This window comes from Rhincodon typus, chromosome 25 (assembly GCF_021869965.1).
Source record: "Rhincodon typus isolate 14 chromosome 25, sRhiTyp1.1, whole genome shotgun sequence".
NCBI classification, from domain to species: domain Eukaryota; kingdom Metazoa; phylum Chordata; class Chondrichthyes; order Orectolobiformes; family Rhincodontidae; genus Rhincodon; species Rhincodon typus.
Genome location: NC_063356.1, coordinates 10,972,458 through 10,999,558, shown reverse-complemented (window position 1 = coordinate 10,999,558; position 27,101 = coordinate 10,972,458). Strand labels below are relative to the sequence as shown.

General features: G+C 40.4%; 1 protein-coding gene across 1 annotated transcript; it reads left to right on the top strand.

The window, feature by feature from the left end:
• The first annotated feature begins 3,123 nt into the window (after positions 1–3,123).
• LOC109931796 (glutathione S-transferase Mu 1-like) lies at positions 3,124–22,918 on the top strand. Its single transcript, XM_048612170.1, has 7 exons — positions 3,124–3,233; positions 5,250–5,314; positions 6,346–6,427; positions 7,704–7,804; positions 17,184–17,279; positions 21,543–21,653; positions 22,729–22,918. The coding sequence occupies exons 3-7, from the start codon at positions 6,397–6,399 to the stop codon at positions 22,819–22,821; spliced, it is 432 nt and encodes a 143-aa protein (XP_048468127.1). The 5' UTR covers positions 3,124–3,233; positions 5,250–5,314; positions 6,346–6,396; the 3' UTR covers positions 22,822–22,918.
• The last annotated feature ends 4,183 nt before the right edge of the window (positions 22,919–27,101 follow it).

Below are 27,101 nucleotides of genomic sequence, written 5' to 3'. Positions count from 1 at the left end.
CCCCTCCCCCTTTTCTGATGAAGGGTCTAGGCCCGAAACGTCAGCCTCTCTGCTCCTATGATGCTGCTTGGCCTGCTGTGTTCATCCAGCCCTGCACCTTGTTGTCTAGGATTTATCCTACTTGCTTTTGCTGCGAATGTTGTCATTGCTACTATGTCTCTATCTGTTGGCAGTAAACTGGGTGCTCAGTTTTAAATCTGTAACTTATTGAACAGGCACACAGGATTCTGTGTGCTTTGTATTACATTGTTTCTAGCTTGTTTGGAAAACATTAGCCAAGTTTGCAACTGGTGTCAAGAAATCTCATTGTGCCAACTGTGAGGACTTGGCAGAATAGAAAACTGGAATTTTGATCATCAGGCCATGTGAGCTAACCAAAGTAATCTTCAGCCTCTGTGATACTTTTTTTAAAAAAAATCACCCATACTAACAATGACTTTTGTATTGTAACTAAAGGTAAACTTGCCAAAGCCTCAAGACTGCTCTCTCGGGAGGAAGGGAGTTGGTGGTGGTTTAACCTGAAGGTCACTGGGGGAGGTGGCGAAGAAGGGCCCTTCATGGTAACCTCAGCTGGTGTGGGGAATTGAAACCATACTGTTGGTGTTACTCTGCATGGCAAACCAGCTAGCCATCCAACTGAGCTTACTGACCCCCACGATTGTAACTACTGGAATAGCTAACATATAAATTTGCCTGGTAACTAGGGTGCTTATTTTTCTTGGAGTCAGTTCCTCGGTGACCAGTGTGAAATGTCTATAGTAGGATTTGAAGATTTCTTGTAAGACTCTTGTCCTTGTAGATTAAGAGTTCTGCTGACACCCTTTATTTCAGTTCATCTCTCAAATTGTGCCAGTGCTAGTTAGAATCATTTTAAAACAGGAAGTGCTGGTAAAATTTCTATAAAGGCAAAATACTGTGGATGTTGGCGATCTGAAACACCCAGAGAATGCTGGGGAAACTAAGCAGGTCTGGCAGCATCTGTAGAGAGGAAAAACAGTTAATATTTTGTCTGGCACTGTTAGTGGGGGGCCTGCTGGATTTCTTGAGCATTCTGTGTTGTGGTTAGTAATGCACAGCAGGTCTGGAAGCATTTGTAGAGAGAAACCGATTAACTTTTCAACTGCTAGACAGAAAAAAAAAACAAAGAACTGCAGATGCTGTGGAAGTGTGTATGCATGTGGTTACTCCAATAGCTAATGTTGACTTGGCTTTATCTCTACAGATGCTGCCAGACCTGCTGAGTCTCTCCAGCAATTTGTTTTGTTAACTTTTCAACTTTCCTTCAGCAATGGAGATATCTTTGGGGTTTTGTTTTGAGTTGAATATTATAAACTTACTTTCTCCACAGGTACTTTTTTGACCTGCTGAGTATTTCTGATTTTCAGTATTTTGCTTTTATTCTGGATAGAGGTATCTTGGTGCTAAACAAAAACCCCTGTCTGTAGGGTTTGATTCAGCAATTTTGTTTTTTGCTTTTTCCAAGTCAACTGTTTTTCCCTTCTTAGAATGAACCTGTTGGTTTTATTTTAGGTGTGTAGCTCTCTGGCTCAACTCTCTTCCAGCAACATGTACAGATTTGTTCTGTATTGAGAAATAATCGTCCATGCCTTTACCATTGCCTTTCTCAATCCTGAATCTGTAACCACTTCAGTGGTTTAAGATAGTGGCATCTAGCCAGATGTAGAAGCAATATAAATAGAATCCTGAACAATCTCAGAGTACTGCATTAAAGGGATTAATAATCTCTTACCATACCCCTCTATTTGAATTGAATCTGCCTGCTGCCAGAATAAATCTGGAGAGGTTCCACAAATGCAGTCTTGACTTCTGATGCCACAGATAATCTGCTTAAATTGCATTCACAGTTACATGTGTTAAGAAGCTATTTGATCTTGAAACAACTGCAGCAATAATTCTGATCCTCTTAATTTGTCTAAAAGCATATTCAGCCACTTCAGACTTTGTTTCTATCTCCACAGATGCTGCCAGACCTGAGTTTATTTCTCTTCATTTGTCTTTGTCTTATATTGTTTCTATCTTGCTTGGAGCAATTCTGTAAAACCTGTCTTTATGTATTACAGATGATTGTAAAATCTTTTAGACAGCACTGTCTTTAAGAACCCTTAATGATCATTGGTTTTTTGTTGTTTTACTTGAATATTGTTAGGAAGGGGAGGTCAAACTCATCTGATAATTAAACAAATGCAAGCCCCACTCTGCTATGGTGGGAGTAGAGGAAGCCTTTTAATAATTAAACCCGAAACACCCAGTGAAGCTTGCCTCGCCTAAACTGTTAGAGAAGTGGAGGTTAAATGAAAGAGAATCTCTGATATTCACTCTAAGTAACAAATAACTATTTATTTAACCCTAACAATGAACAAATTTGACAGAATTACTAACAAACCAAACTATTCCCCCCCCCCCCCCCAAACCACCAGCTCTTCCCTAACTGAGCCAAATTCTACAGTATGCTGTTTCAATAAACATAAGTAATGAGAATATAAATTAAAACTTAGTCTGTCAAAGTCTACATACCCTTCTGTTCTCAAGTCATAAACGCCTTTCTTCCACTGATCTGGCTGTGAGGGATATTTTCTCCTGTGAAGTCTTCTGTGAGGACTCTTAGCTAGAGGTGCTGTGATACCTTTTTATGGATAAGATGGTGCTTTCTTGGAGAGCTTCTCTTTTTTGAGAGCCATAAGTTTATTTCTCAAATGGCAGTTTGCTCTCTCTCATTTTTCAAAAACCCCCTCCTTGTATACCTTGGATGACATATCCATTTTCTTACAATAGCAATGGCCCATAGTTGTCAAAACTGTATCAGATTTAAATTCAATTGGCTTTCAATTGCAAAGTGCTTGGTTTCAATTAATTGGCTGATTCCAGCTAGTTGCCAAAACATCAAAACATGCCTAAGATTCCCAATCTCTCAGCCAATTGATATATGTACAGCCAGTTCTGAAATGGAAACATATTCAGCTACGTATAAATCTTTAAGCCTAAAGTACTTTACTTCTTAAGGAACCACACACTCTTCTCCCTGATTTTTTTACAAACAAATTCTAGCTTCCTGCCTTCCAATTCATGATTGTTACAAAATTGTGTCGTGTAATGTTAATTACACTAAAATCTCTCTCTGATTTAATTCCTTTTGTAGTTGGCACAGCCAATTCGCTTCCTTTTGGAGTATACTGAAACAGCATATGAAGAGAAGTTGTATTCATGTGGAGAAGGTAATTTTTGTCTGTTTGTTATGATGTGAAATTTCTTCTAGCTCAGGGCCCTGAATAACCAGAAGAGGGTTGGACAAATTAGGGTTGTTTCTGCTGGAGCAGCAGAGGCTGAGGGGAGACCTGATAGTAGTTTATAAAATTGAGGGGGCTATGTATGGCTGACGGTCTTTTTCCCAGTGTTGAAATGCCTAAAACTAGGGGCATGCATTAAAATAAGAGGGGCATGTTTTTACACAGTAGTAGGAGTCTGGAATAAGCTACTGGGATGGTGGTGGAGGCAGATATGATAGGGGTGTTTAAGGGGCCTTTTAGATAGGCACACAACACCACCATGGGCCGAACGGCCTGTCCCTGTGCTGTTTTATGTTCCACTATGTGAATGTGCTGGAAGCTGTTTGGAAAATGCTTGAGGTTAATGCCTGGAATGTGTGGGTTGTCTTATGAGGAAAGGTTGGATAAGATAGTTTGTATTTGCTGGGATGTAGAATATCAAGAGACAAGTTTAATGAAACAGAAGATTTTGAGGGGTGTTGACACCTTGGATATGGGAAGGATGTTCCCCCTTGTGTCTGAACCTTAAGACTAGGTTTAATGGGGAGCAGGCTTGATGGGCTGAGTGGCCTATTCCTGCCCCTGATTTATATGGCTATTGTATCCTACTTTTATTCATGTGACTTGGGATTGCTGGAGAACTCCTGAACCACCTGCCTCTGGCATGTTCCAAATATTCTATTGCAGTTATTTTTGGCGTTTGGCTTTTTGTACGACTTGGCAAGCAACTGACTGTTCCTGCATGTTTCAGTGCAATGGAAGAGACATCACTGTTCCTCACCTGGACTGTTTTCAGACTTGGCAATAATAAACTGCAAGTTTGTCCCTTCTGCTTCTCTCTCCATAGTGTGGTCTTTGGGCTCAGCTCCCCATCCTGCTCAAGTCTTTGAAAGACCATAAGTCTGTCTATTCCAGCCTTAAATATTTTTTGACAAATTAGCATCTGTGGGCTTGACAATATAAGATTCTCAACCCTCTGAAAAAATTTCTTGCTTTCAATCTTAAATGATCAACCCCTTATCCTAAGACTTCCTCACATTCTGGATTCCCCCACCAGAGGATCACTGTCAACCTTTCATAGATGATTCTGAAAGTATTTATCTCATTGAGATCATCTCTCATTCTTCCAAACTCCAGAAAGGCCTGATTTAATCAGCCTTTTGTTATGCAACTGTGCAAGATCCAATTGAGTGAATCATCACGATGCTGCCTCTAAGGCTGTGTATTCTTCCTTTCTACAGAAGATCAAAACTTCACACAGCTCCCATTTTGTAGTCTCACCAAAGCCTTAGACAATTCTTTTTATAAAGACACCATTGTTTTTGTACTCCACTCTCCTTGCAATAAAAGCCAATGTGCCATTTGCCTTTCTAGTTGCTTGCTGTCTGTCTTCCAGCATTCTGTTGCACATGAGTACACCTAACAGTTCAAAAAGGCAGATGACCACCCCCTTCTCAATGATACTTTGGGGTGAGCAATAAAAGCTGACTTTGCTGCTGATGGCCACATCCTATGAACAAATACATCAAAGGAATTTTGAATCTACTGTGACAATGCAATCAGAAAACTGTTACATTCATAACTTTCTTTTGTACTGGCTTGCTAAACTCCTGATCACTTTGCAACAATGGTATAGAAACTGATTATCCTGTCATTTTAAAGTGACCTCTTGATAACATAAAATGTTATCATGTTGCCATAACTATGTGCACCATGTTGCTACTTTCCCAATTTGTTTGTTTCACAGTATGAAGTAGAGGAAACCAGGACTAGGGAAGTATTTTGGATGTTATTTTTTTGTATCCTGATGAATATTAAGCATGAATTGTGATAGTTAAAGTATTTTAATCTGTATATTTCTCTGGGGTGGGGGGGGGAGGTGTTTGGGAATTGAGTATTTAGCTGCCTGACTTATTCATGAGCTTCAATCTGACAATATGTTAACACAGTTTTGGTGTTTTCTAGCTCCAAATTATGACAAAACTTGCTGGTTTGATGTGAAGCCGAAGCTGGGATTGGATTTCCCAAATGTAAGTGTTGTCACTAATCTCTGACTTTGCCCTTTTCTTGTGGAAAATGGTGGTTTAAAAACTGAAAATAGGAATTGTATTTTTTTACTCTTGTGATTATCCTAGCCTTTTAAAAATTCTTTCATGGGATGTGGGTATCAGTTATTCCCTATAGGGCAACTAAAAGTTGACCTTTTTGCTGTGCCTTTGCCATCCTCTGCTCAGACCTAAATGCAATAGCAAATTTCCTTGTCTAAAGAACATTAATGAACCAGATGGATTTTTATTTGTATATAGCATTCAACATTAGTTGCATGGTCACCATTAAGCTCGCTTTTAATTCCATGTTTTTATTTAATTCAAATTTCACCATTTCCCATGGTGAGATTCAAACCCATGCTGCCTATACATTAGATTTGGCCTCTGGATTACCAGTCCACTGAACAGATGTAGTTTCTCTTGTTGTTCATCAGATTTGGATTACTGATTTTTCTATCCTGTCTTTCTCTTGCAAGGAATTATCAGTCTCAGATTCCATTTAAAATGTGCTCACCCCATCTCCTTACTGTGAGATTTGAAATACCGGTGAATGCTGAATACATGGAAAGTAACACAACTAGTTAGCTATATTGATAGTATCTTGCTCACTTGCACTTTAAGCAATGAGCTGTAGAAACATCAATTTTTTTGTTTTAAAAATCATAAATAGCTCATTGATCTTGTTATGAATGGTATTTTAATTCCCAATGATGTATACTGAATAGTATCTGCTGGTTTTGTGGTAATTAATTTTTCAGAGCTTTCCAAGGACAGCATTCATGTATCAAAGGGATCAATACAATAATAAATGGTTGTTTGATATTGCTTTCAAATTAAATTGCCTGTGCAATAATATGGATTTACATATGAATTTATTTCAACAAACAACCTGTTCAAAGATCTTGAGAATTTGCCCTGATAAAATGCAGATTATGATAGCAGAACCTTTTTTGTTATATCTCTTGCTAATTGCATCTGTGCCCTCATCTATAATTGTGAAAACTCTCTTTCAGCTCCCATATTTAATTGATGGGGATGTCAAAATTACCCAGAGCAATGCGATTATGCGTTACATTGCAAGGAAACACAAGCTTGGTAAGTTTACTCTGCTCAATAGTTCCAAGCCTGGGTCTTTTTCTTTGCAACTTGTCAAAAATTCAGCTGTTGTTTCTGTACAACTAAGCTTGTAGCATGCACAAATACATTGTGTTTTTTTAAAAAATATGCATTTGGTTTTTTCCAAATCTATCTGATTTGTGAAAATAACTTTACTCTAAATTTAAAGTTACTTTTTCAGTCTCATTATTTATTCTCTTGTAAATATCCAAGAACTGCAGTAATATTTGAATAATTCTCTCAACCCTTGCAATGCAAAGTCTATGATAATTCCTTATTAAATGTGAGTTACAGTCTCTCCAATTGTAAGTGGAACAATTCTTAAGTGAGCTGCAGGTTTCCAAACAGATCAATAAGGGTAATACCCAAAACACTGACTGCTCCTTTCCTCCAGATGCTGCCTGGCCTGCCATCCAAAATAACCTCATTAGATTTAATGGCGTTAACTAAGAACATTTCGTTCTTTCTTTTGGGTGCAGCAAATGCAGGATGCACTTTTGGGAATACAGTAACAAGGATGCAAATCAGACTCCTAAATTATTATCTTCCCCTCTCTGCTGCTAGGTCAGATGCATTTTGACTTTTTGGTTTGTATTTCCATCTGAAACCTGTTAAACAGGAAATAATATGTATTGTGATTGCCTCAGGCCAAGCCTGTCAAATTACTGTCTAATAATATTGCTTGAAACAAAAAGGCATTCTTCTGAATTTTTTCATTCATGGAATGTGGGATTCACTGGTTAGGCCAGCATTTACTGCCCATGGAAATTGTTTTGGAGCAGGTGGTGAGCTGAATCTGCAACATGGAAACTCTGGTTTTTGTGTCAAGTTTTCTCACTGTCAAGCTTCATTGGTAAGATGGGAGGCTGAATGTTAATGAGGTGAGCTTAGCCATTTACAAGGCACTTAACATTCAAAGGTCACCTGCAGCTGGGAATTTGCCACTCTTTTTAGTAAGATTCTCATGACCCTGCTTGTGAAAAGTCTAAAAGAAATTGATGCAAGTTGCTCCTGACATCGAGACAGACCTCGGTGTACTTGTTTCCTGATTCTGCCACCATCTCACCATGTCACTTGGACCTCCTACCAAGATGCCACTCAATTAACACCAAACAATGCTGTAACAAAGTCAATGTAAATGTTCACTGTCTTCTGTATTTAGTTTAGTGTCATGTTACTTGCCGTAGTTTTGTGGATGCCCCATTGTTTTCTGTTTTCACCTGGATAAATCTGTTTAACTTCCGCCTGCTTGCAGTGGGTGAGACCGAGGATGAAAAGATCCGTGTCGATATGTTGGAGAACCAGGCGATGGATTTCCGCATGGGCTTTGTCCGACTTGCATACAACCCTGATTTTGTGAGTTCTATTATTTCAGCAATCAGTTACTGAATTTTACATCTTTTTTGTAGATGTACAAGGTGGGAATGGGGGATGGATTGTTCTTGAATGTACAGGTCTCCAGTTATGCTGTGCTGATCTCGCATTTGATTGTATAGGATAAATGGCACAAAAATCAGACCATTCGCCCTAATCACCTCTTTGCCAGGATTTATGTTCCACTTGCAACTCATATCTTTAACATCTACATTGACTTATCATAGCCATTTAGTCTTTCTCACTGAAATGCTTGTCTAGCAACTGTTTAAATGCATCCAGACAGTTCACTTCAACCAATTACTATGTTAATGAGTTCCACATCCTTGGCACTCTTCAGGCAAAGAAGTTTCTTCTGAATTCCCTATGGAGTTTTTTTGGTGACTACCTTACATGTATGACCTCTGGATATACAGTTCCCCATGAGAGGAAATATCTGCTTTGTATCCTTTTTAAGGATCTACATAAGGTCACCTCTCTACACTAATGGGTAATACAGAAAGCAATGGAATGTTTGCCTTTATTTCAAAGGGAGTGGTGAATAAAAATAGTGAGGTCTTGCAAAAGCTGTGCAAGGCACTAGTCAGAACACAACTCAAATACTGAACTGTATTCCCCTTATACAAGGTAAAAACACAAGGCATCTTTCATATAGCAATCAGTTCTGCTGCTGTACTCTTATTGAGTGTTCATTTGACAGCATTGTGGGTTTAGCATGATTTTTCATACACTTGAATTCTATTCTTCAAGAAATAACACCTAGTGATCAGTTTGTTCGTTCTTCATATGTTGCTAACCTATGGTACAACTTTTTTTGCACTTAACAATATATTTGTACTTGGAGATCATTTTGGTCCTTGATCCTGCACCAAGTTACAAGGTAAACAATTGCCCATTTATCTCAACTTTTTTGTGGTTGGCCCATTCTGCTGTTTATTAATGTCCTCCCATATTTTTTTTGTTTTGCAGTCCTCCTTGGTATTGATTGTTCCACCTCCCAAAAGAAAACAGTTTGGTGTCATCCACAAATTTTTAGAAACTGCAATTTTCATTTCAACTATAAATTTTTAATGTAAAATGTGATAAGTAGTCCCAGCACTGATGCTTGTGGAACATCATTTTGCACCTTCTGACACTCTGCTTTATGCCCCAATGCCAACTGATTACCTATTTTATCACTTGTCTCTGACCTTGTTCATTTAGTTTAGTTAAAAACGCAGAAAATTACACATTGCCTAATCTCTCTTTCTTTCCTCCCTCACGTTTTTCTAAAATGTGGTAATGAGATTTCAAAATGGAAATCCTATGCATACTTGTTATGTATATTATTTTTAGATTTCCTTCTATTCTCTCCTTCAGTAAAAATTCCATTTATTTTCCTTCCCTGATGTGTAGCTGTGTTTTCTGTAATTCTTGGAACATGTTTTGCCTCCATTCTTAAAACAGTAATCACCATAGCTGTCTGCCATTACAAGAGTCACTGCCTAAGAATCATGTTGGGGTTTTTAGCTCAGGGGCTTTATTGCCAGTAGCAGGTGCTGCTGGGATGGTCAGTGTAAAAAGAAAAGTAGCTGATCCTGATTTGACAATCCGTTTGGCCAATGACTACAACTATTCAGAACATCAATGATGGACCAAGTGAGCTGTGCTGGATTCCCCAGTGCCTCCTTTCCTAACCACTTCAGACTTTTTTCCTCTCTTTGGGTCCTATCACTGAGTGTTGCTTCCTTCTTTGACTTTCAGATGCGGTTGGTGACCATTAATTGTTTCCCCTCAGCCCCATTGCCCATATTTTTGCCCTTGTAAAGTGCAGACAGGTGGCTGGCCAGCTCCCCTGGATTGCTCCTTATTTCAAACCCCTATTCACTAGAACTAACCATTCTGACACCAACTTGTCTAAGTAATCAGATGGTTACGGTATAGTCTTGTCACTGCAGGATTGTTTTTTAATTCATAACAGTATGCAAATTCTTTGTAAAATCCCCTTCAGTTTAATCTGAAATAAATTTGCTTCTCCTGTCTGCCAAATGTTAAACAGTTTCAGTACATTTTTCTTCACTGAAGCCCTTTCTCAGTCCTATTTAATTGCACTGAACAGACAGTCTGCAAACTTGACTCCCAGAGGGTGTATTACAACATGCACACTCCTTCGCTCTCCTGTGTCTCCCACAGGCACAGCAGCACAAATGTTCATATTGTGTGGGCTTCATGCATGCTGGTTTGCATGTTGTTTTTTATTGTGGGAAGTAACATTTATTCTCTGAGGAGAAATGGCTGAAAAGCAGTCATTTTCTACTGAAACAGTATTAATATGACCAGTAAAACAGGCAGGCAGTCAGTCAGCTAACATTGGGGAGAGCAGAATGGGTTGTTTGGTGCTGCCCCTTTTTCTCTCCGTGAGAATTGATTGACCTGAGTACTCCTGCTTCTGTTTCAGATTTATCACCTTCTGTAATTATTCTTAGCTGGTTCGCCTGTCTAGGTGGAAATTTATTGCTGATAATTTCTGAGGCAGACTTCTGATTTCTCCATTGTGTCCTGTCAGACAGAGGATTTTCCCCTTCGGCACCAGTTAGCAGCTCATAGTCTGATCTCTTATCCTACGTAAGATATCCTTCAGGTACAAGCATCTGATGTAGAGAAATGTGTTGGAACAGGCATGTGTAGCTATCCCTTGAGTCCATTTTCAAACACTGGCATTGTAAAATCCACACTCGAGTACCCCTTTTTAAATAATATTTCTGACTAATTAGTAGTAGTCAATGACTGTTAACTGTTACATTTGTATGAACTTGCCTCAGATGCAGAAACCACAAGAACCTCCCTCAGGCTGGTTGGCTTTTCAGATTGTTTAATTTTTCCTGCCTGTGTAGTATGGCTTATTTTATGATCAAAAATGATCTTGGATCACAAAACAAACAACAGACTTGCTGGATGTTTCATTTTAGAATTTGTTACATTGATGTGATCAAGTTGGCTTAGTCACTGCAATCAAAACCAGCAAACTGCACCCTGCAAATTAGGAAACCTTTTCTTGTTTAGTGATGTATTAATGACACCATTTTCCACCTGAAGGAATGAATCCAAACTGGAGATTTATAACCATGAGGTTGTAAGAAGTGCAGATGCTGGTGTCATAGATAACACTGTGTGGAGCTGGAGGAACACAGCAGGCCAGGCAGCATCAGAGGAGCAGGAAAGCTGACATTTTGGGTTGGGGGGACCGTTCATCAGATTTATAACCATGAATGTTGTTGGTCTGTTCTAGTATTTCTATTTGATAGGTAATGATGTCAACAACTTCCAATATTAAAAAATAGGGAAGGCCATTCTGGTGGGCTGTTCTGGCTTAGTGGTGTCCCTGTCCCCAGGCTAGAAGGTTGGGTTTCAAGTCCCACCTGTTTGGGGGCATTGTGACATCCAAACAAGCTGGTTTCAAACATAACTTATACTTGGTCAGAATCATCTTATTGGCTGAGCCATTTTGTGAACTTTTTAAAACCCAGGTTCCCATGTCTCCATCTCTTCTGGCTTGCAGCATCTTGCTGGTGTTGGTATTACCAGACAAATTGCTATTACCAGGTAAGAGTAGTGGTGCTATGGGATAGCTGGCCTGGCACCTTAAGACTGCCTGTTCTTTATTGACCCTGAATGGTTTGTCTTCAAGGTCATTCCATTCCAGTCGAGAGAAGGCCTGGCCACTGTTGGTGACTAACTCTGTGTGCAAGTCTGACAGAATTTGCTTTCCTACTTGGATACATCGGCTTGTATGTAGGCTACCAGCTACATAGCTGCTCAGATGTGTTATTGACACCTCTGAGCAGTTGGGATGAATAATTTTTACTTTTGGCACTGATGCTGCAGGTGCTTTTGTATGCAAGTGAAAAGGCTGAAAGTTTGAGGCTAAGTACAAGAAAAATGGAAACTTGGAAGTTGCAGACGTAGCTATTGAGAAGCTGAGTAGCATTTTGGTCTTGTGGGATTTTAGAGGAAAAAGTATTTGTGCAAATATGCTCCAGGCTTGGGCACTAGAAAAGATTGTCAAAACCACTCCATTTACACAGCATTGCCATCAAACTTCAAAGATGCTGTAAAAGCTTTTGGAATTGCCTGGAAGGTTGTTCTTTTAATGGAAAAGTGACAACATGTCTATGGAGCAGTGTAAGGCCTGTGTTTTAGTAATAAGTAGTACCTGCTGCCCAACATCTCACTGGTCTTTTTTGACTTTCCTTTTTGATAGTGTCGAGGGGGTTTGGCTCCTTGCAGCCCCCTCTGGCCTTGGTGTTTTTAGTATGAAGTTCTACCATGTTGCCATATCCTGTGAAAAACTCTGTTCCATCTCATCTCATGGGACTCTACTCAGAGTTTATAAGAATGAGGATTCTTAAGGGGCTTGACAGAGTAAATATTGAGGGGATGTTTTTCCTCCTGGGAGAGTCTAGTCTCAGAATAAAGGAATGCCAGAGGAATTTCTTCTGAGTATTGAGCCTTTGGACCTCCTTGCCACAGAGCTGTGGGGGCATGTCCTTCTGCATATTTTAAAGCAGAGATAGGTGGACTCTTGATCAGTGGGGAGTCAAGGGTTATGGTGAAAGGGTAGCAGAGTGGACATGACTAATGTCAGGAACAAAAACAAAGTTCTTAAAGCTCAGCAGGTCTGCCAGCATCTGTGAAGGAGAAAAAGTTAATGTTTCAGGTCTGGTGACCCTTCCTCAGAACTAATGTCAGCTCACCATGGTCTCATTGAATGGTGGAGCACACTGAAAGGGCTGAATACCCTATTCCTGCTCTTCCTACTTATGATCTTGTCAAGAGACAGGTTGCCTGTACTGAACTGGGGACAGTCTGCCATGTTTCTCTCCCTCCATGCACTGCTTAATTTTCACTGAGACCTGGTCTGGGGCCCAGTGATGGTACACTTCCCTCAGTCGCTGATTGGTGTGGGATCTCTGTTTCTGGTTTTGTCTCTGATTTGGGGCTGTGGAGATGGACCTTTTGTACAACAGGAGATAGTACCCCAGTGATGGGGACAAGCCACCAGTGTGCAAAGCATCATTTGTAACTGAGCCCAGAAGAATGTTCTGGAAGCCTCAGCTACAACAGGTGCTAGATTGAAGGGGGTGATGGTTTTACCACAGGATCCTCAGCACCTTCCTCCTCCATACAGGCTCTCTTTCCTCCACAGATTGTGCTGGTTCTGAAGGCAGGCTTGTATACTCCTAAAGTCCCTATCTCAGTCCACTTCTTGATTGTGAGTACGAATCATAGAACCCCTACAGTGTAGAAGCAAGCCAATCAGCCCATTGAGTCCATACCAACTCACCAAACAGCAGCCCACCCATACGCCATAACCCTGCATTTGTTGTGGCTAGCCAGCACATTCCCTGGACACTGAGCAGTTTAGCATGGCTAGTCCACCTAACCTGCACACCTTTGGACTGGCTTTTCATGTTGTGGTGATCCACTTTAAAGTTAGGCTCCCATTGCAACTTTTTGAGCTTTCCATACAGTCTGATTTCACTTCTCTACCATTTTGGTGATTCCAGTGATTTATACATGGGGTTGGGAAAAGTAATAGAATGAAAAATGACCTGGTCAACATATTTGCTTGAGAGCTCATGGCACCTCCAAATTTGGCAGGACAGTCCTGATAGTGCTCCAAGTGTGGTCTCACCAGTGCCCTAGACAATTGAAACAAGATGTATTTACTCCTGTGCTTGAGTCACTTTGCAATAAAGATGATTACACCATTTGCCTTAATTGCTTGTTGCAGATCAATGTTGGCTTTCAGACTTCTGAACAAGACCACACAGGTCTCTTTGGATGCCAGTGCTATCCCATTTCTCACTATTATAGGAAATACTCTATGCCTGTACCAAAGTTGATAACCTCCCACCCCATTATATTCCAATCTACTGTGTCCTTCCAAGCACTCAACCAGCCTACATCTTCTTGAGGCCTCTCTGTGCCACCCTCTCAAATCCATTCCTGGGATTTCTGCCAATCACAAACTTGGAAATATTATATTTGATCCCCATGTCCAAATCATTGAGTTTGGATTGTGACACCTGGAGCCCAAGCACTGCTTCTCAAGGTGCCCGATTTAGTCACTGTCTGTTGACATTAAAACAAATCACTTATTGCTATTCTCTGCTTGCTTTCGGTTTACCAATCCTTCATCTATGGCTAATCCTATGTGCTGTAATTATGTTGACCAACTCTGGACCTTAGCGAAAGCCTTCTGATTATCCAAATAATATCCTTCTTGTATAGTCTGCAAGTAAGATCCTGTTTAAGAGGTTTGTACAACATGATTTCCTTCTTATAAAGCCATGTTGACTATGCCCAATCAGATCATTATTTTGGAAGTGTGCTGTTATGTCCATTATAATGGATAGCATCAGTTGTGTGGAAAAACATGACCAGCTATCAGGTATTTAGTTCCTTTATTGTCTGCCTCCCTTATTTGCTCAATGAGGTTACATTTGGGACCTTCCTGTCTCTAGACATAGTTCTAGGATTTTGAAAGATGATCATCTACTTCCTCTAAAAGCCACTTCTTTCGAAACTCCTCTGGGATGGGGATCATCAGGTCCTGAGAATTTGTCAACTTTGAACCATTTGTGTTGGTTGAATTAAATTAACACTGACACCTTTTTTTTTATTTTTCACCAAATTTATCTTTTGTTTTAAATCTGTGACCTGGCCCTTCCCTGCTTCTTGCATTTCCTCTCTCCTGACAATCTTTTTGAAATCTCCTTGATCTTTTTTTGATTCTGGACCTAGAACATCCCTGAAGTTTATTGTTCCACCATTTGGTTATACCTTCTAGCTGTGTCTACATTTTGTGGTCTGGATTGCCCTCCCTTGATGTCTTCTCTCCTCTTCTATACCTATGTCCTTGACCAAGTTTTTGATCACTTGCCCTCGGATCTCCTTCTGTTCCTCAGTGTTTGATGTCCTGTGTGAAAGCAAGCGGTTACTGATTTGAATTAACTACCGCTATAATGGTAACACTTGCAGGACCAACAGCAGCCACTGGATGGTGCTGTTAACCTCCTTTTAAACAGTATGTGAAATCCTTGCTGCAGATGTAATGCAACTTAAACAAAAGCAGAAAATACCAGAATGATCAAGTCTGCAATGTGTGGAAAGAGAAATGTTAACTTTTCGGATGGTAACTTAATGTTGGCTCGAGCTGATTCTATATAGGCCAGTCCTCATGGATTCTGCCTGGCAGGAGGTATGGGTGTCAGTATCTATCCTGTGCTGTTGAGGCTGCTTCCATGTGCCCCTACTCTGGAGTCTGTTGCATTTTTGTCTTTAATTTGTCTAAGTGACTATTGTCTGGCTGTAGGTACTGGTCTTGGTGATGACAACTCTTCTACCATTCCTGTCCCATCAATCTCGATAGTATATGGCTATTTGTCTCAGATTAACAATGTCATGAGCATGTGTATGTATTCTCATCATACTTCATCGTTCTGCAGCAATCACCACTTCATTGAAAGAAATGATCAGCCTTTTTAAGAGTAAATACCACAGAAAACTCACCATGAGCTTTGCTTTTGGATACTTTGTTGGACTCCCTTCAGGTGTCATGAACGATGTGTGAAAGTTCCCGATCACTCCTGATGTAGAAAAGGCTCAGTAATACCTGATACTGGAGCCACCACATTAACTCACTGGGTTCTTTTTGTTTTAAGAATTTGTCCATTGTTTTTTTACCAGTTATACATTTACAGGGAGACTATTGCTCCTTGGCAGCAGGAATATGCATCGCAGGATGTTCAGCCCACCCACAGTTGAAGTGAGCATTCAGTAGTGATTGAATCTTCTCCAGGTTTACTATGAGAAGTTTCACAATACTTACTTTGAGAGATGTGGGGAAAGATTCTGTAGATTTCTATGCACCTCAAACTGCAATCTAACACATCTACGTACTCGTCATCATGGAGTTAGGTACATGAGGCAGTACTCCAATTACATCTATTATCTAAATGTCATTATTTTTAGTTCACTTAAGTGAAAAGAGGTGGACCATTCTGTGCATGGCCGGATTTATAATTATAACAAATGGCAAATGTCCCCACAGGCACACAAGAATGGAGGACAGTAGCTGATTAGAATCCAGAGCTAGCTGTTTAACTAGTGTTTCTGACTCCTCCTCAGGGAGGAAGCTTTGAAGTCTGAGTTGTATGGAGTGCAGCAACATGTTGATATTTGCAAATTTATTTTTTGTTTCTGCGAGCAAAGATGAACACTGACAAGGAGTGGTTTAATTGTATTTGGTGTTGTATGACCATTCCTCACTGCACACCTCCATCTTGCATAAAGCTGTCTGCACTATGTTCACCATGGGGTTAGCTTGCTGCCATCATTCTCTTTTAGGGTAGTGGTCTAGAGGGCCCACTTGGGCTGGTTTGGTGAAGGAAAACCACTTCAGTAACCTAATGGGAAGAAATTTGTCTTAAACAAGATGTGCATTTATTGCATATTGGCAACCATCTAACAGTTCTGATAGACATTGTAACACAGACTGAGAAGGACCTGGATGGGTCTTGCTCCCTTTGAGAACCTAAGCTGTTCACCCACCTAGTCTACATAACCTTATCACAGGGAGTGGTGCTTAATGCAGTTGTCAGTATTACCCCCTTTTTGGACTCATGCCACATTTTCTCCAACATGTCAAATGTGACAATTGGGCACTGGGCCATATACTGAATGGGGGACTATTGCCCTGCCACATTTAAGCAGCTGGAAGTTGTCCTGGTGAAATAGAGGTCTTTACAAGTGAACTCTGCTTCTCAGTGGCTGTAAATGTTCTAGTGCTGCAACTGTCTACTGGTTCAATAAATTATGAACTAATTCATTCCATTCCCCAGTGGGTGCTAAATTAAAATTTGTCCTTGAATCAAGCGCTGATATATATGTGCCTTGGGTGATTAGCTCAGCTCTGAAGGTGGGTGTTTGGTAATTAAACCTTCTTGAATGATAAATGGTCTAGCATTTGAGTCATGGGATGCCGTAGATTAATTTGCAGCATGAATTAAATATTTTAAGTTGCAGTTTTGTTTAGTATGATCCTTTTTTATTAAACAACATTTTTGTGGTGACCTGTGCAAAAAGAGAATTTGAAAACAAAATGGGCTTTCAACCTTCTACATCTGAAGTGTTGCCAATTCCAGATGAATAATTCCTAGCTACATTCAGACTTTTGGCCCCTTTCTACAGCAGGATTCCTGCAACTTTAGTACTTGCAAGGTGATGACCTTTTGTGCAACCACACGTTTGTTGTTCAGAAGATAATCTGGATCACAGGATTTGAGAAAGTAACTATTTGTTGTCTAACTTGTTGCAGGAAGACCTGAAGGCTGATTATCTGAAAGGCCTGCCAAACATATTGAAGCAGTTCTCTGACTTTCTGGGGAAAAGACCTTGGTTTGCAGGTGACAAGGTAAGTGTTTGTTTCTTTTTCTGTCTCCTCACAGTCACCACATTGAGACCCACTCTTACCTGTTTGGTTTTTATTGACTTGTCTTTTAGTGGTTGTCCAGTTATGGTTGCAGTTTGGCTCTTGAAGTTGAGCAATGAAGTTCCATTGACACAGGACTAAAACAGCATATCTGTAAATATGGTAACTTCTCCATTTGGCAATCTGTGTTGTTCTGAAACACCAGTTGTCTCTGGTAGTGTTTTGAGAAAATCTAAGTGATTCCACAACTGACAGGCCAGATCTAAGCTGTGCTGTCCTGTGATGTCCAGCTGGGAATTGTGGTAAACAATTGAACAACTTGCTAGAGAAAGAGGCTGAAATATTCCCAACGTTGATGATGGAGAGCCCGACTCATGAATGCAAAGAGAAGGCTGAAGCGTTCACAATAATCTGAATGGATGATCCATCTTAGCCTTTTTCCTCTTTTTTTTTTTTTGAAGTCTGCAGCAGCACAGATACCAGTCTTCAGTCAATTTGATGCATTCCTGTGTGATGTCAAGAAATGGCTGAAGGAATTGGATATGCAATGGGTATGGACCCTGACAACATCCTGGCAATAGTATTGAAGACTTCTGCTCCAGAAGTACCCATGCTCATAGCCACTGTTCCAGTATAGTTTCAACACTGACCTCTACCTGACAGTCAAAAATTGTCCAGCTATATCCTGTACACATCAGGACATTCCAACCCAGCTAATTCCTTCCAGTCTTCGTTTTAGCTTATCAACAAATTTATAAATGTCACCAACAGTCCAGTCAAGCAGTACTTGCTTAGCAATAACCTGTTCATGAATGCTCCGTTTGAGTTCTGCCATGGTCACTCACTCAGCTGCTGACTTCATTTCATCCTTGGTTCGATTATACATGAGTTGAACTCAAGAGGAGGTGAAAGTGAATGACATTATAATGAGGCTGGCTGTGGTATCAAGGAGCTCAACGCAACAGGAATTTATGGGAATTGGGGAATGCTATCTGCTGGTTAGTCATATCTAGCACTTGGGAAGATAATTTGCGTTGTTGAAGGTTAGTCATCTCAGGTGCAGAACATCTGTACAGGAGTTCCTCAAGGTAGGGTCCTAGGCCCAACCATCTTCAAGGGGAGACAGTGGCATTATCACTGGATTGGTCCACCTGGTTCAAATCCAGCCAAGGCAGATTTTGGAATTTGAATTGAATTTTTAAATCTGAAATTTAAATGTCTAATGACCATGAAAACCATTGATTGTTGGGAAACACCCATCTGGTTCACTAATGTCCCTTTTTTTTTTAGGGAAAGAAACTGCCATCCTTATCTGGTCTGGCCTACATGTGACTCCAGATCCACAGCAATGTGGTTGACTCTGAACTGCCCTCTGGGCAATTGGGGATGGGCAATAAATGCTGCCTAGCCAGTGATTCCCTAACCTTGTGAATGAATTTAATTTATATTTTTAAAAAAAAAACTGCTTCAATGACCCTTCCTCCATCAGAACAGGCAGTGCACATCCCCACTTTGGCAATGTCCAGCACCATTCATAACTCCCTCCACATGCTCTGTGCAAATGCAGTAAGACTGGGATAATATCCAGGCTTGGGCTGACGATTCCCAAGAAACGTGGTCCATGTAAATGACAGGAAATGTCAGTCTCCCTGGCTACTGTGACTACAGAGCATTGCAGAAACTAGGAATCCTGCAACAAGTAACTCCCAAACCCTGATTCCCATCTACAAGGCACAAGTCAAGTGTGGTGGAATACTCCAAGTAGCCTGGATGAGTGCAGCCTCAACAGCACTCGAAGCTTGATACCATCCAGGATAAAGCAGCCTGCTTGATTGGCACTACCTGCACAAACATTCACTCCCTCCACCACCAATGCTCAGTAGCAGTGATGTGTACTAAATACAAGATGCTCCTTTTTGACAGCACCTTTCAAATCTGTGATCATTACCTCTGTCCTGCTAGATGATAGCATATATATATGTGGGAGCACCACCCCTCCCACCAAGACACTCGTAATCCTCACTTGGAAATATGTCACCACTTCTTCAGTGTCACTGGATCAAAATCCTGGAACACTGGCCATAAGTATTGTGGCTGTCTCTACACCAAATAGACTGCAGTGGTTCACCTAAGGCAGATTACTGTTAACTTCTCAAGGACCACTAGGGACTCTCTCCCAAATGAATAAAAAATAGTTCAGTACTTTGGGTGCAGCAAAACAGAAGCTATACTATTGGTAGAAGTAAAACAATTGTTATGGATTTACAATGCTTTAGCATTTTCTTTCAGTTAAATATTTATGTATGTGTGGGGTTTTTGTTTCTCTCTGGCATTCTCTCCAGAAATAACTTGCTCCCAGGCAGATCTGGACTGGTTAGAGGGTAATGAATTTAAGACTGTCAGCCCTCCAAAGCATTCAAAACCATTAAAATCTTGCAGCATTGCTTGCAACTTTTAAAGATACACACCAACATTTAGAACATCCTTGTTAAAACCCCAGCTACAGACTTGTTAAATGTTCATCCTGTTTACTTTTTGCTCTTATTCTCCTAGCCTATTCTGTGTCTAGGCTTCCCAATATTCCTTGCTTGAATCCCAGCAATGATCAAACCTTTGTCCAGCACTCTTTAAAAAGATCAGTAACTGAATAAGATTTTGGTAATTGTGTTTGGATTTCAGGTGATGTGAATTAATTTGAGACATGCTTGGGACTCTAGGGACTGGCTTTGAGCTGGCTGATCAGAGACCATGTATTGTGCATGTGTAAATAAGGGGTGACTTGGTGACCGGATACTGGCCTCTGGTGGAGGTATTTCAGTTATCTCCATCTTTTTCTTGAAGCTGTTTCACCCTCCTGGAAGAACATTGGTCCCTGAAAATACCTGAGACAGGCTTGTACTCACAAGGTGCTTTTTTTTATGGTGCAGTGGTAGTACCCCTGCCTGAGTCCAAAGACTCCAGTTCAAATCCCACCTGCTCCAGAGGTGTATAATGATATCTCTGAACTGGTTGAATAGAAAATATCATTTTGAAAAAAGTAAATTGCTTGGAGAAAACCTATGCAGAGAGCATGATGGGCTGCATAGCCTCTTTGTGTTGGATTACAGGGTTTGGAATCCAATACTTGTGCTCACAATGGGGGGTTCCTGTGATGTAGTGGAGTGTCCCTATCTCAGAGCCAGGAGGCCCAGCTTCAGGCCCTGCCTGGTTAAAGTCCCACTTACTCCAGAAGTTTGTAATGACAAGTTGATTAGAACCATCTTTGTGCTCACTTCTTCACATTGGACTTTTAATCTGGGATGTTCAGCACTCCCTCTGTCCGGCACTACTTTAGTCCCAAATCGTTCCCCAGAAATTGAACAGCAAGTGATTTATAGTATCAGGCTGGGAGAGCACTTGTTGAATTTGGCAATGTGCTGTATATGGAAGGTTTAAGAGCATAAGTTTATTTGGGTTCCAGTTCTGTCCTTCACTGAAATCAATCTGAAATGGAACAACGTATTCCTGAACACATTGGTTGACTTTGACAGGGCAGTAAACAATATTTGGTTCAGTAATGTGCTGCAATACAGCATTAATATAACCAGCACCACCATTCCTTTACACTGAAGGTGGATGATTTCCTAATGTAAATAATAGAAAGGTTGCTACAATATGCCAATGTCCATCCTTTTTTGAGTCACTTGTTTCTACATTAGTATACAAGTCTCCATGTTCTCTCTCAATATTCATTTTGGGCAGGGAGCCCTGTCAGACGGCCGGCATTAGGATCGGAATTCCCTTGCATTACTTTTGAGGCTTTAGTGTCCCATCTGGATTGTAGTTAGCAGCTTAAGATGAGCTTAAGCTTTGAGTCTTTTAGAAATTTGACAAAAATGTTTGAATGAACTCTCCGCCAAGAAGTGTGGTGTGGAGCACCTTTTTGTCAACATGAACTGCAGCAGTTTCCAAAGACTGCTGACTCCCACTTTTCTTGTGGGAAATTAAGATGGGCAATAATTACTGGCCTTGCCCATGGTCTGTGAATGAAATAAAACAAACTAAATATACACAGCTTTTAGGTAAAGAAATTAATTTGGACTTTATGGCATTCAGTTGTTGTTTTAACCTATAGAATTTGGCAGTGTTATAAATTTTATGCTGTTTACCTGAGGATAAGCCCCTTTTATTCACTTGAATTCAATCTCATTGCAAGCTTCATAAGAGACTTGGTTTTTTTTAAATTTTTCTTTTAACTTTCTACAGATCACTTTTGTGGACTTTCTAATGTATGAACTCTTTGATGAGCATCGTGTGTTTGAATCCAAATGTTTAGATGAGTTTCAAAACCTTAAGGACTTTGTTGAGCATTTTGAGGTAAGAAATTTGGTTTACAGCTGTTTATGGGCAAAAGACTTTATTGCTGTGCAATAATACAATTCTAATTCAGTTAATACATCTTTAAAACAAATGCACAGCATGCTCATCCAAACTGAATTGCCTAAGTATCTGGGATTGCCCTCAACCTGAGTAATTGTATAGTTCTCTAGATCTGTCGTGGTCTGCAGAAGTTGCACCATGCTCGCACAGGGAGAGGTTAACAGACCAACTGGTCCTTTTTTTTAAAAAAAATTTTGTTTTAGGGTCAAAGTCTAATCCTCATGCTTTATTTAAGTACGTATAGGTGCCAAAAATAAAGGATTTTACTCAAACTATCAGGACATGTTGAACAGTCTAGGGCTGTATTTTGAAATATGATTTTGAGGGGTGTCCTAATGTTTTGCAAGTCAAGATCTCTCTTTATATCACTTTCTGCAATTTGAACTGGCCACATTTTAAGCATTGAATTGATTGACTAGAATAAAATCAAAGTAATAACATGAAAATGAGAGGATCATTGAACTGCTGACCTGTGGTGATGGAGGTAATGTGGGAAGGTGAATTTTTATAAAATTCAGTATCTGAATTGAAGCAATAATGCAAGGTAGAGTTTGAAATGTATTGTATCCTGCTGCTCGCTAAAATGCTGAGTTTCTGGTTGTGGCTGTGCAGCTGTGGAAGTGTTGAACAAAAGCTAAACCCTACTCGAAGGGAGCTACAATGACAATGATGTATTGTCACTTGTACTCTGCAGTGAACAACACTGAAATACAGTGAAAAGCTTCAATTGTTGCTGCAATCTGGTGCCATTTTGAATAGTTTAAGAATAAAAGGATATAGCTGAACGAGTCAATCTTCATTCCTGAGTCCTGAGCCAGCTCACCAGTGATACCTGCAATTGGATTTCAGTGTTGCACCAATTTTTGGTTTTTTTGGGAAGTGCAATTTTTGCTCCAAATTAGCTGCTGACAGTAATGAGGATGCTTTATAAAAAGGGAACTTGCAGCTGTTGGTGCTTTCACATTTCATAGTATGCTCTCAAATGTCTAATTTTTAAAACTTAATTTTACAGGCTTTAGAGAAGATTGCAGCATATATAAAATCTGACCGCTTCATGAAGGGGCCATTCAATAATAAGATGGCCAAATGGGGCAACAAGAAGTAATGAAGAAATTTAAATTCCTCAGTCTGCTGAAACACATCAGTACAAACACTTTTTTGTTTTGAAAACATTCATTAAAAGTTCAAATGAGTTGAAAAAATATTGTACATCCAGTCCTGGGTATCATTTTCATGCTACTTTAAATATAACAAATGAGATACTTTGTTTCTCAATGGTCTGAACACAATCTGTTAGTGATCATTAGCATGTTTATGGTTAACATAAGTCTACATCATATGGATGCCACTTACCATTTGTAAGTTGGGGCAACATGGGCTGCAGCAAATCCAGAGGCAGCTCACCCCCACCTTCAGGAGCAGCTAGGAATGGGCAATAATTGCCAGCCAATAAGTGACACCAACATAAAATGAGTGAACAAAAAACACCCCATGATCTTCAGAAACTTGGTATGTTCTTGATGGTATGTTGAGGAGCCTTCAGCGTTGGTTCCTGTGAAACCCAACTCGCTTTTTTTGGTTGAAAATGTGTACATTCACATGGATTTATTACTTCCCTGGTCACTCCAACCTTGTTGGGATTTGTCTTACAAATGCTTGTTGTCTCATCATTTGTCCAGTAGATGGCAGTGTTGTGATGGTTCCTCTCTATAGAGTCATAGAGCTATATAGCACAAACAGACCCTTTGGTCCAACTCGTTCATGCTGAGCAGATATCCTAATTAACATTTGGCCCATATCCCTCTTAAACCCTTCCTATTCATATACCCATCCTGATGCCTTTTTAGTCTCTGCCACTTCCTCTGGCAGCTCATTCCATATACTCACCACCCTCTGCATGAAAAAGTTGCCCCTTTGGTCCTTTTTAAATCTTTTCCCCTCTCCTCTTAAACCTGTGCCCTTTAGTTTTGGACTCTGCCACCCTGGGAAAAAGACCTTTGACTAATCACCACCTTTTTATTCACCATTGCCCCTCATGATTTTATAAACCTCTAAGATTACCCACCCCTCAGCCTCTGACACATCAGGGAAAATAGGCCCAGCCTATTTAGCCTCTCCCTATAGCTCAAACACTCCAACCCTGGCAACATCCTCACTAACTTTTTTTCTGAACCCTGTCAAGTTTCACAACGTCCTCTTTAAGATAAATGCAAATTTTGACTTGCTTATTGCAGAAGTTCTTTCAAGCAGAGCTACCTAATGCAGATTGTACAACTTTTTAAGTACTTACTGGATTAAACCACTTCCTCTCCCACTGCCCCTCCCCCACTAAACCTGCTATTGAATTACCATAAGAATGAATCTGAACTTGCTGTCTATGCTCCATATGTGACTCCAGGCCTGAAGCAATTTAATTGACTTGATTTTTTTTTTCTGTAATGGGCTAATAGGCCACTCAGTTGTATTTCAGATGGGAGCTAACAGACCTTTGAGTCCAATGATGGAGGGGAAATCAATGCTCATATCCTGTGAATGATTTGTGATAGAAATGTTCAGTGTGTTTAAGTGGAAACTCAGAGGTTGGAGTTGGTAATTTGGCTACAACTTTGAGAGTTTGTATTTACGACTTTAACAGAGATGGAAGAAGGGCTGTGGGCTATGTGGTGAGGATAGAAGAAAATGATCATATGGCCATGTGTGTTTGGAGACCAGGGGAGGACAGTTTTTAGTGAAGAAATCCAAGTGTTTGCTGCAACATTTCTACTACAGAGAGTTTGACTGGGCAGGCTGGTAGATATTGTAAAGTGGGTTGCAATGAAGAATGGGAGTCTGCACAAAGTACAAAAACCATCCCCCAGCCCAGATCTGGTCAGGATCACCAGTAACTACTATCTTGTTTTGTGGTAAGATATTTCCTGATATTTGACACAAGTAACCAGTAATTCCTCCCACATTTCTCTGGTTGTCCATCTCTGGCACTGCCCAGTTCTACTCCCATTGCTCTGTATCAATCTTCCTGACCAATGTTTGTCTCAGTTAACATCACTAGCCACCCAAACACAAATTAGCTGGTTGTCACGGTGTGATGTGTGGGAGCTTGCTGTGTATAAATTAGTTCCTGGGACTAGGTAATTGACCCCCATGAAGTAAAAAATACTGACTGCAGCCTGGGTAGAATTTAAAGCAACTTAGGCTCATACCTTATCCCTTTTCTCTTTGACATGAATGGAAATATGAAAGTTGGCAATCAACTAAGACTCCTGGAACCCTTCTTCCCACCAGCTGTCCTCTTCCTACTAGCTGTCCCCTTCTTTAAGTGACCCAGACAAACAGTGAATAGAAGAGGCATTCCCTTTTATATATTTTATTTAAAAAAAAAAAAAAAAAAAATCCCAATGTCAAATTTCCCATAACGTAGGTGTGAGTAAGCACACTTCAAATGTATTTAATTAGCAGTGATACAGTATGGAATACCAATTATACTATGCAGGATAAAGTAACCAATTTGACTAACACCTTGTTGACTATGTTTGATATTCATGGCCTCCACCACTGACACTCAGTAGTGGCAGTGTATACCACATGCACTATTCAGCACCATTCATGACCCCTCAAACTGAAGGATCTCCTATCCAAATGCAGCAAGACACAAATAATGTACAAGTTTTGGATGACGAGTTGGAAAAAACAAGTGCCAGGCAAAGAACACCTTCAACAATAACAGAGGGTCTAACCATCACTCCATGACGTTTGAAGGAAATACCATCCCTGAATCCTCCACTATCAAATTCTGGGTATCACCATTGACCAGAAACTCAACTTGGATTATCCATACAAATACTGTGGCTAGAAGAGCAAGTCAGAGCTTAGGAATACTGCAGTGAGTAACTCACCTCCTGACTCCACAAAACCTGTCCACCATCTACAAGGTGCAAGTCAGGAGCTTGATGGAATACCTTTCCCCCCCCCCCCAACACCACCACTTGCCTGGATCAATACCGTTCCAGAAACACAAAAAAGAACTTGACACCATCCAGGACAAAGCATCCCGCATCCCACTTGATTGGCACCACATCTGTAAATATTCAATCCCTCTATTCATGAAACACAATACAGCAGTGTGTGTGCCATCTATAATATGCACTGTAAAAGTTCACCAATGTGCTTTAGATAGCACCTTCTTAAACTCACGACCGCTATGTCAAGAAATGGGCAATAAATATTGGCATGACCAATGATACCCAAATTCTGTGAATATATTTTTAAAAAGAACCCAGTGGTAGTGAAAGAGGCTATGTAAATGCTAAAGGTTGTCTCCATGAAATAGTCAACTTTAGCAAAGGGACAGAGCGTATGCATGTGGAGGATGGCGGCAACTTTTGGTTTCCATATCTCGGGAAGGATGTCTGGCTATGCAGGGGGTGCAACGAATGTTTACCAGACCAATCCCTGGGATGCTGACACTGACACATAAAGAGATTGGTTAGGACTATGTGCACTGGAGAATGAGAGGGGATCTCATAGAAACCTATAAAATTCTGACAGGATTGGACAGGGTAAACAATTTCTGAGGGAGTCTAGGACCAGGGATCACAGTCTAAAGATATGGGTGTAGGTTATTTAGAACTGATATGAATGATTTATTGTCACATCTATCTAGGGAAATAGTGAAAAGTGTTTTGTCGCCACAATCCAGTGCCATTTTGAGTCACGAAAGAATAAAAAGAAATTACTTTAATAGAGTTCATCTCCATCAGCTGAGGTCCAGGACTTCTGTAAGGTCCCCAATCCAGGCCTACTGTGGCCACGAGCCCCTGCTCCAGGCACTGATACCCCAGCAGTCAATGACTCACTGCAGCTGCTGAAAGAATCCATGCTCAGGGCCTAACACAGCCAGGAGTCCCTGCTTCACCATCACTGCAGCCAAATCCCCACCGCCATTCCAGGAGTCACCACCGACAACACTTCCGTCTCCCTTCGACGTCAGGAAGATGAAGAAAGAGAAGAAAAAATAGCAAAAAGGAGAGAGAGGGATAACGAACGTGGCTGACCTGGACTCAGCTTGAAAACTACCTGCTGTGCCATTGCCGCCATCTTGACAATCCAGGAGTTAAATACTATTTATAGAACGGAGCATAAAATAGCTTTTATGACTTTCTCCCATGCTCAATGTGTGTGAACCATCAGCCTAGCTTTATCAAAACGTTGGAAGCACAAAAAGGGTCAATTAACAGGAATTGAGAGATTTTCATTATAGTATACTGTGAAGAGAAAAGTCACAAAAGATTAGCATAGCACTGGGGACTCTATGAGTAATATTATTTTTAAGGTGACACACCTGCAGTTAGGTAGCAAGCAAATTGAATATTTGCAGATTTAAGTGAC

Bases quoted from the DNA above. Each gene is read 5' to 3' on its own strand.
- LOC109931796 (XM_048612170.1), top strand. From the start codon at position 6,397: ATGCGTTACATTGCAAGGAAACACAAGCTTG. The intron at 17,280-21,542 runs GTAAGTGTTTGT...AACTTTCTACAG, and splicing joins CTTGGTTTGCAGGTGACAAG to ATCACTTTTGTGGACTTTCT. The intron at 21,654-22,728 runs GTAAGAAATTTG...TTAATTTTACAG, and splicing joins ACTTTGTTGAGCATTTTGAG to GCTTTAGAGAAGATTGCAGC.